At 37.7% G+C, this 10,569-nt stretch overlaps 1 protein-coding gene across 1 annotated transcript in view; it reads left to right on the top strand.

Annotated features, from left to right (window-relative positions):
* The window catches only part of fbxl15 (F-box and leucine-rich repeat protein 15), a 17,519-nt gene continuing 6,950 nt past the window's right edge, over positions 1-10,569 (top strand). Inside the window, exons 1-3 of the mRNA XM_028795495.2 lie at positions 1-167; positions 5,653-5,812; positions 7,763-8,265. Of these exons, the coding sequence (XP_028651328.1) occupies positions 145-167; positions 5,653-5,812; positions 7,763-8,265 (686 nt within the window). The 5' untranslated portion in view covers positions 1-144. The remainder of the gene's footprint in view (positions 168-5,652; positions 5,813-7,762; positions 8,266-10,569) is intronic.

Genomic DNA, 10,569 nt, shown 5'->3' with positions numbered 1-10,569 from the left:
GTTTTTTCTGGTCGACGGCAAAGAAATATTGATTCCCCCCCTCCAGACAAAATATTAGTCTGAATGTAACCGAATTGTATTGTAGGCTTCTTTCATGACAGGTGAAAATTTAGGCGGCACGCCACGAGTTTGGTGCTGTTAACAATGGAAGGAGGTGAAAGTCGCAGGTATAATTATTTGTTTTTATCAATGTACGTAACCTAGCCGGTAGCTCTGAAATTCGCTGAATGACAACTAAGAAGGCCGAATTGGTCATAGGTTTGGGTTGCCGGTAACAAATGATGCATGCTCTTAACGCTCTTAATCGACTTGTTATTTATTAATGTGTACGTTGAACGTTATGCGTACATTATGTTTATCGTTGTAGTTTCTCTTTTACTTAACGTTGCATTGTTTACATACAGTATTTTGTTATAGCTATTCATTGATATGTTGCAGCGTTGAACTGCTATTAAAGTATTGATAATATTTAATCGTGGGATGCGTTTGATAGCTGTTTCACATAATAACATAGGGACAATAATTTTGAAGACAACAGTACGTTAATTGATAGATGTTTGTCGGTTTATCAAATGCAAACTCGGAAGCCAGGCCGAAGACCACTCGGACTCTCGCAGGTGAAAACACACACACACATCACTGGGGCAATTTAGGGATGCCAGTTCAGAAAACCAGGCTGTGACACTTTTTTTGTGGGTAGGAAAACAAAAGCATTCATGAGGAGAACGCCAAACTCTGTACAGACAGCATTTAAAATGAAGGATTGTGGAGAAGTGAGATAACCGCACGCAACAAAATAAAATATGCATATCCAAGACGCTATAAATTACGAAAATAAGTCGAGGTTTATATTGTGTTGCCTGTTCCATGTCCAGCGTAACATCGCTTTAAGCCTCCTCCGTCAACGATGACATTGTTATTATAGGTTGATCAGACAGATTTATAGCACTGATTTTGTTAGAACGCCTTGAAGTCTCATGAGTTGGCAGAAATCAAACTAAAACAAACATTGAACTTGATTGTATAAATGCTTTTCATTGATTACTACGCAGTATAGTTTTAAATTTAATTACCATGGTGTACCCTGTCATAATTTAAAGGGATCCTTTTCATAATTGTTTTTATAATTCTGTTTTTCTATTCTTTTGTACTTGCATTATTTACAGGATGGCTGATGCTACTAATATTGCTCTGAAGTTTTAAATAATAGAAACGGGGGTGCAATGCAATGAACCGACATCATGCCTTTCATCAAGCACAGTGATAGACTTTGCAAAAGTGAAATGGAATGGACAGATTCAGGTTGATTATGTGTACCAGGAAACTATTTGTTCATATTTTCTGCTGGTATTTTCACATTAATGGCAAATAATCTAAAAAAAAACCCTTTGCATTGATAAAGGTATGGTATGTTCATTCTATGCTTTTAGAGTCATAGCCGAGATGTAACTGAATGGTACAAGTTAAGTGCATTAGGATATGTCCATTTAAGTTACTGCTGTCTTAATATTAACATTTAACAACAATTACAAGAATTTGTAAATTATTAATTTATACTAAAAATATCACTTCAGAGGAACAATTGGTGGATCATGCATAATTGTTATTTAAATTGCTCAACTCAAATAGTTTTTTTGCAATAAGATTGCCAGTTAAGTGTAAATTTAGATACCAGCAGTGCAGTTTTGTTGGAAAAAGTACACAATTTTTTTTTTTTTCACAAAGCTGAAAAGTTTTGAGCACAGCATTGATAGTCAGGGCGAGAGGGTGGGAGCAATCCCTTATTTTGACAGGAGTCTTTCTGGAATTGAAGGGAAAAGTTTATGAAAGCTGTGTGAGGAGTAGTTTGCTCAGTGGGAGTGAGACATGGTCTTTGGAAGTGGAACATGCAGCAGAGCTGGGAAGAACAAATTTGAAAATGATCAGATGGATGGATATCTGGAGTGACTCAGAGCAAGATTAAGATGAGTGTCAGATAAACAGAGTCTTTGTGTGGAGACGACAAGTGTTGTGGTGAGGTGGGTTAGGGATGTGGAATGAAAGGGAGAGGAGGATTGCGTGATGCTATGCATCAAGATGGAGGTAAACGGGATGAGCACAAAAAGTAAATGTCAGTGGAGGTGCTGTCAGTTAATAGGAAAAGAATGGATCTCATACCAAATGATGCCTAGGACTGCAAAGAGTGGAAGAAAAAGATTTGTGGGGCCAATGGCTAAACTGAATAAACCATTTAAAAATGGCCATTAAACCCGGTGAAGATGTTCTTGATCTTCTCCGGTGTCCTCCCTGAGCAGAGCATGCGAAATACACCTCTGGTGGGACAAAACACTTTACCTTGTCCCACTCATTTTCCAGGCATCTATATTACTAAACGACAGTTAATTTATGCACGGCAGATGCACCGAAGCGCATGTGCACTGCGGCGCGGCACCCCAGAGTCAAACGCAGCGGCTTCCCAGAGTCAGTAGGTGGCGCCCAAACAATATGGATAAAAACAATGAACAAAGGCGCCCACACAAAGAAACCGCTTTAGTTCAAATAGGGTTATTGAATTAAATGGAAACTTTACCATGCCTACGACCTGTGAACTAAACCTGAGGTAAAGCGTGCACGCCAGGTTGTACAGCCGCCCGGACACAACCGCGCCACACCACCGCATATACGACAACACAGCCATAAAAAAACAAAAACGAGACTGCATAAAGAAAAACAATAACAGAAGCGCGTTGAAATGAACTGTCCCAGACACACCCACCCTCCATGATATTTCATCACGCAGTGGCTTCCCACCGAGGCGCATACGTACTGCACCGTGGCGCACGCCCCAGAGTCAAACGCAGCGGCTTCCCAGAGTCAGTAGGTGGCGCCCAAACAACACAACCTGTACACTACACTTGCTCTAATCCACTGTACCAGTAATATAGATCACATAACGGTTACAGACTCAAACCCAGCGGCTTCCCAGACACAGTGGCTGGCACACGAACACCGCAACCTGTAAACTAAACTTGCTGTGCTCCACTGTGCCAGCAGTCGGTGTCAGCAAAGGCAACGGAATCATGTCTCCACAAAACGAAACCGCTTTAGTACAGATATGCTTATTGAATTAAATGACATTTCCCCAGACGCACCCACCCTCCATGATATGTCATCCATCCAAATATCGGACGGAACAGAAACTGATTGCCATTCTTGGATTTACGATTCTCTACAGAATCGCGGGCTTACTTGTAATGGTTCTAGACTGAAGTTTTCCCAGTGTGTTGAGAGCAACACTTGCTAATCTGAGGCCATGGTCCTCCTGGAGAAGAGAGACTTCATCTCTGGAGGTGCTGGGAGAGCAGCTGCTTACAGTGCAGGAGACGAAGCACCTCAGAGGTTCTCACATTAGTGAGAGCTTGTAAAATATTTCTGTAATTGAATTTTCGAGGTGTTCTCTTTCATGTTTTCTTTTTAATTCTGAATCATGGGAAGGCATGTAGATTAACTGGGACATGGTTGTGAAAAGTATAGAATTTGCATGTTTTTTTAAAATATGTTCTAAGTGTTTATTTGATAATTTCAATCAAAATTTCAGTGCTTATTTCTTTTTACTTCAAATAATTAAAAATAATACTTTTTTTTTTTCTTAAGACTATATCAAATTTGATTTTTGCTAGAAACATTTACTCCTTATTTAGTTAACTGGATGTTTTTAAAAAGAGCTTCCTGTTTTTATAAAGTATAGCAGGGGTACTCGGTACTAACTGTGGTGTAATAAAATGAAGGTGTAGTCAATAAATATATTCATACCAAAATTTCACTGACTAGTTATCATGGAGGGAAACTTTGCAAAAGTCCCAAAAATGCATCCAGAAGCACATAGCCTATGGTTTTGCCATGTAAAAAAAAAAGGAAATCTGTGCAAACGTTCATGGAGATTGTTTGTCTGGTATGCAGATCCATATCATTGAACCCCACGCACAAATGCACATTCAGCTTTACATAGTAAATTAAGGTGAGCTCCTCAGCGTCAGTGTCAACTACTTTAGATACTTGTGTCTCACTTAAGTTAGCTTGTTACATCAAAGTTCATTTTCTTGAATGTTAGCCTTATCACATGATCTCTGATCTTTAGTCTGGTAGTTTGTACGTGTTTCTATAGAACCAAGAGCAATAAAATCTTGGTCTTCAAAAACCTGATTTGGTCAAAGAAAAAATACAATCATTAAATAATAATATAAAATATAAGTTTGCACCTTCTGTAATTTGAATTAAAATAGTGAGCATACCAGGAGTGCTTTGATAATTAAGAGTTAAACCTGAAATGTTTTTTGCAGCAGTCATACTGGCTGTGTTTATTAACAATTTGTTTTCTGTGTTTTTCGTCTCCAATCTGGTGAACCTGCGTCTGTCTAGGATGCCTGGTGCAGTTACTCAGGCAGCACTCTGGCCTATTGGAAATACTGCATCCACCTTTTCTGTTCCTTCGATTTTTCTCCACACTTACAACCGCCCAGGCAACATTAGTGGAGCTGACATAGTCATGCTTAGAAAGAGCCTTTAGCCTTCGGAAAAAGTTGTGAAATGTCAAATGAAAGTGCTGATTGCTGAACACTGTGATAATTGGCTTGTGCATATTCATTTCTGTTAAATATGAAATCAAAAATTCTATATAATGCCCAGCTCTAGTTACAAGTTATTCTTCCTATATCATTGTTAAAATTTAAAATATAGGATACATCAACCCCTTGAAGGTAGAGGATAGAAAGGCTGTACAATGAAAGTCAAGAAAACTAGATGTGTTTTACTCGTGCACCTTTGATACTGGTTGTATGTGAAGAGATGTAATCTTGTATTCAATGTATTTATTATGTCTTAGTGTGTAGCTGAAATATGTAGCTGATCTGAGTTGTGAATAAGCACAAAACTATGAAGTAGAAAAGAAAGCAATTACAGTTTATATCTGTAACACTTAATGTCCACTTCATATTACAGTGTTTATTAGATATCCTGAGATTTCAAAGTCTGTACCAGTTATGTATACCTCCTCAAAGTGATTATTAGAAATTTTAAAAGAAACCTTATTGAACACTTTATGTTAACATACAAAGAACCATAGGCATATGGGATAAATTAAAGTAGCATGGTAGAACGTAGAACTTTAGGGACCTCCAGATTTTGACCAGATGTTATTTTGGAGAGTACAGTATAGGTGAGTAAGATGGATGACCTTGTTAAACTGAAATTCTTGTTCATGTCAGTAAGTTTCATTGCTTTCTAGTATTTTCTCATCTACCTTATTTTGACATAAACGTAATATTCTTGAACTTGGATAAAATTAGTTAAAATTTGTGCAAAAATTTAATTTTAAATGAAGAGGGTGTTGCTTTACACTTTTGATGGTTTACCGTCGTTTGTTTTCTTCATTCATCCATACATGTTTACACTGTTATCCCAGTGGGTTTGTAAGACATGATCTTGATGAAATGCATGCTCATTGGGGATTGCCCATAAGTTCATTTTTTGTAAACAAGTCAATTCAAGGCTGATAATCAGCCTGTTAGTTAAAAATTGTCTGTTTAAGTAAATGTCAGCTCCAACTAATTCTACAAAATTAAACATAAACACTGTTGATATGTTAAAAAGTGTTTTTCTTTTTTCTATGTGTAGGTTTGAATTTTTAGATTTACCATGGGAGGATATTCTTATTCCTCATGTTTTAAGTTATCTTCCACTGCGCCAACTTCTGAGCTTACAGAGAGTAAGCAAACAATTTCAAACACTTGTCCAGGTCTACCTGGCCAACTGCCGGACATTTGATTTTTCACAGGTAAAAATCTTTAATTTTCTAATAAGTTTAAAGCTTTTAGAATAAATCTGCATGTTCCAAATTATTTTGCGTAGATCGTCTGTCAGTCTATTCATCCATTCATCCATCCACTTTCTAAATCTAACTTTTAAAATTGTGGGATCACAGACAGGTAGAATGTACCTCCATAAAATTGGCCATAACAAATACCAAAATAAATAAGACAGAAGTTTCAGAAAATGAGACAGATAGCTAGATAGAAGTCTGTGGCAGGGCATACTCACCAATTTACTCACACTCACTCATACCTCAGGAAAACTACACCTACAAGCTAACATTACGTTCATGTCTTTTGGAAATAGGAGAAATGGGGAGAGCCTACAGAAAACCCACAAGGAACTACAGTAATCCCTCCTCCATCACGGGGGTTGCGTTCCAGAACCCCCCGCGAAAGATGAAAATCCGCGAAGTAGAAACCATATGTTCATATGGTTTTTTTATATATTTTAAGCCCTTATAAACTCTCCCACACTATTATAAACATTTCCCGCACAATTATACAGCATACACCCTTTGTATTCTCTTAGATATTAGGTAAAATTCGTTGAAATTATGTATGTAAACACAGTTTATATACAGTAAAACCTAAATATTATTTTAAAGATATCGAGCATCTCCGATATCACATATGTTACAGCCATTACGACAGACAGGCCACCAGCAATAAATACGTACAATGCAAGAAAAATTGTATACAGTAAAATGTGTGTACAGTGACACTAAACTATGTACATGTAATAAGTACTGTACGTAGATAATTTATTATGGTTACTCACCAACAATGACACGACGACTTGTCCGATAACGATGAGTTTAATTTTACTGCACAACAAAGGAGAGTGTTACAGCTCTTCTAAAGGAGCCTCTTCAGGCGATTGTGTAGCATCGCCGTTGTTCTTCTTCTGGCAGTTTTCAATCCAAATCCCTAAAGCAGATTCCATCCGGACTACCGCCTTATTACATCCACTTACAACTCGGTTTGCGCCCTGGTTAAAGGACACTGTGGCCGTAGATTTTATATGCTTTTCCTCCTTTTTAAATAAAAAGAATCGTGGACTCATTGATTCCATAATGGTGTCCTGCAGCTGTGTAGCTGTTCCCTTCCTTCAACATATCCAAAACTTTTACCTTTTCTGCAATCATTTGCATCTTCTGTTGGCTCTTGGACACGGCCCCTGAAGCAGTAGCAGGAGCACGTTAATGCTGAATGAGTGAGATGAGACTTCCTGGTTAATGCAGCACTCCGTCGCTGAGCCAATCAGCACACAGGAACTTTAACTGTATGCTCTGATTAGGTATCTTCTCAGTCATCCGCCAATAGCGTCCCTTGTATGAAATCAACTGGGCAGACCAACTGAGGAAGCATGTACCAGAAGTAAAAAGACCCATTGTCCGCAGAAACCCGCGAAGCAGCGAAAAATCCGCGTTATATATTTAGATATGCTTACATATAGAAGCCGCAAAAGTCGAAGCGCGATGTAGCGAGGGATTACTGTATGTGGCTGTGAATGGACTGAATTATTAGCTTTAGCCCCAGCAGTACACACACACACACACACACATATATATATATATATATATATATATATATATATATATATATATATATATATATATAATATAATGATAATGCATTTTATTTATAGGGCACTTTACATTAGCAGTAAATCTCAAAGTGCAACATAAAAAATTTAAACAAAGGCAAAGCAAGATAAAAACAGAGATAAAACAACAATAATTATAGCATTCTTGTTAATAAGCTTTCCTAAATAGAAAAGTCTTTAGCTGTTTTTTAAAACAGCCCACAATCTAAATCTATATACACACTGTATATATAATTTAACATGTAATCATGTCGGTGCTTACTTACTTGAAAATGTTCAAGTTTCTAAACAAACTGAATTTTTCCAGGTTGGTCTTTACCTTCCCAAGCGTGCATTTTGTCACATGGTGAGAGAAAACAAGGTGATTCAAAATCTCAACATCCACAACTGCTCTGAATGGATCACTGATAAGGAATTGCTGCCTGTTATTGGCCAAAACTGTCATCTTCACCGGATAAATATGAAAGGCTGTGTGAGACTGAGCCGCCATTCTCTAGTTACAGTTTGTCTCAGCTGTCCCCATTTGCAACATCTTGGCCTCGCACATTGTGAGTGGGTAGACAGTCTGTCTCTACGCAGCTTGGCAGATCACTGCCCTCATCTGGAGTCCATCGATCTTACTGCCTGCCGCCATCTCAAGGATGAGGCCATCTGCTACCTGGCTAGGAAATGCGCCAAGCTGAAGTCACTCTCGGTGGCTGTTAATGTAAATATCACCGATTTATCTGTGGAGGAGGTAGCCAAGAACTGCCTGGAATTGGAACATCTGGATCTCACCGGATGCCTCAGAGTTAGAAATGAATCAATTAGGTACTATTAAAATTTATTTTCCAACCTCATGGGGTAAGATTTTGTTTTACCAAAGTCATACTAAACCTCATTTTACTAGCATACTAAATACAATAAATGTATTTACAGGTAAGTTAAATAATTTTCCCAACTATTATTGTCTTTTATTTCAAAGCTAATGTTTGAAGTTAAACACAAAATGTATGATTTTTAAATAGCATTTAGGACATGGAGTGTCAATTGGTTATGAGTGAATGAATTATACAGTAGGTGTCTGGAGTGATGTCAGTGTACATAGAACACAAATGGCAGTTAGGATATAAAAGATTTTCAAACCAAGATGGATGCATCAGAGGTATGTTTCAACTTGATTGCTTTTTGCTCTATTGACAGGGCTGGTGACCAGAGATGTACATGAGAGAGTGTTAATGGTGATTTAGTATTAAAAGCTAAAAGTAGAAATGAAGAAAGAAGATATACTGTATATGAAGGCTGGTATGGAGGTAAAGGAACTAAGTGCAAATCCTAAGAAAATCAAGGTTTGAGTAGTGTGGAATAAGATGGTGTAGGGCTGAGAAATGAAAGGGTGTCTGGAGGAACCCCTAATGTCTGGGATGGTGGAAGTGGCTTAATAAAGGATATAGTGTTGTGAGGGATAAGTGGTGAGTTTTTGGGCCACTTAACATCACCAGGGACGTGTTTCAGATTAAGTAGGAAAGTTCTGCCATTTAGATGTCATGCAAAATGCAGATGGAGGAATAAACGCATTCGTGGTAGACAGGAAAGATTTTCCACACTCTGCATCTAATTCTGACCTTTAAAGGAATATCCCTGGCATTGATGAGAAAAATATATGGATGTATATGGTCTTTACTGCCACGTATAGAGGGTACAGAAACATTCTCATTTGCATATGGTAATCACCATGATTTATGCAAGCAGTGCAAAGACACGAATGGGAATAAGACCTGTCTGGCACAGGAAAAACAGGAAGAAGATCGAGAGGAGAAGGATCTAGTGAGTGCAGAGACCGAATTTGTGGTGAGGTGGTAGTCACATGATGAGTAGCTAACAAAACAAAGGAAACTGCTAATTAAGTGAGGGATACAAATTCTGTTGAAAACAGGGGTAGTCAGTGAAATAATTAAGCAGTTAACATCACATAATACTTAAAGATCATGTCATAAATATTGGGCAGACCCATTCACTCATCATGTTGCTGATGAAGAACTGCAGGGATCTCACTGAATTTAATGGTGATTAAGGGCACAGATGGCAGGAGATTCATTCAAAAAGACTACTCGATTTCCTGTGATTTCATGGGGAACTATGATTAGGATGGTTTTGGCAAGGAGGTTATAGAGAGAGACCAACATCTTCAGGTAACTGGATAAAAGCACAGACTCCTTTGCTTGGATAGTTAGGCAAGAAAACACAGATGACTAACTTCAGCTTGTTACACAGCATTAGTCAATACAAGGCAGGAGTAGGATGTTTCATAAGGAACAGCCAATCAAACTTGGCAGAGAGGAATACCATGGGTGAGTTGCATTGTTTATACTTTTTTAGTACTGTTATGAATGTACTTTTGCATGTGAAGTGGTACAAAAACACAAAGGATGAACAGTGGATAAACATTATATAGCCACAATCATTCTACATGTTGTTCTTGAAGAACAGTTGAGCACATTAATGGTGCACACATAAACAAGTCTATAGATGTAAGTGCTCCTTGTGAAGAGATCTGGTGGCTTTTTTGACATGTAAGATGCATTTTTTGCCATATTTTACATATATTGATTCTCTTAGAATGCAAGATAAACTCAAATACAAAACACTTCTGAGAGATCATGTTCATACTAAAATATAGCATTTCTATGCTAATCGACAGGCCACATTCCATAATAGGCCCACATTTTCAACAAAAGGCTTGACAAGCATGACCACTGTAGATAGATAGATACTTTATTAATCCCAAGGGGAAATTCACATTCTCCAGCAGCAGCATACTAATACAAAAACCAATATTAAATTAAGATTGATAATTATGCATGTAGTCGCCAGATCTTAATCCACTTGAACACCTTAAGAGATTCTGGAGGGATTCTCAATACATTTTCTACCATAAAAACTTAAAAGAATTTTTTATTAAAGAATGATACTGCACCCACCCAGCACACTTCCAGACATTTGGTGTATGTGGGCTGAAGTGACTTTAAAATACTTGTTTACCGTTGTCCACAAGTGGAAGTTTGCTTTGATGCAGTCAGCAACATACAAAATCACACTCCTATTTAAAAATTATAATGACATATACTGTATATA

Source organism: Erpetoichthys calabaricus, chromosome 2 (assembly GCF_900747795.2).
Source record: "Erpetoichthys calabaricus chromosome 2, fErpCal1.3, whole genome shotgun sequence".
In the NCBI taxonomy this organism is placed as follows: domain Eukaryota; kingdom Metazoa; phylum Chordata; class Cladistia; order Polypteriformes; family Polypteridae; genus Erpetoichthys; species Erpetoichthys calabaricus.
Note: the sequence above shows the minus strand (reverse complement) of the source record. Positions and strands in the feature narration are given on the sequence as shown.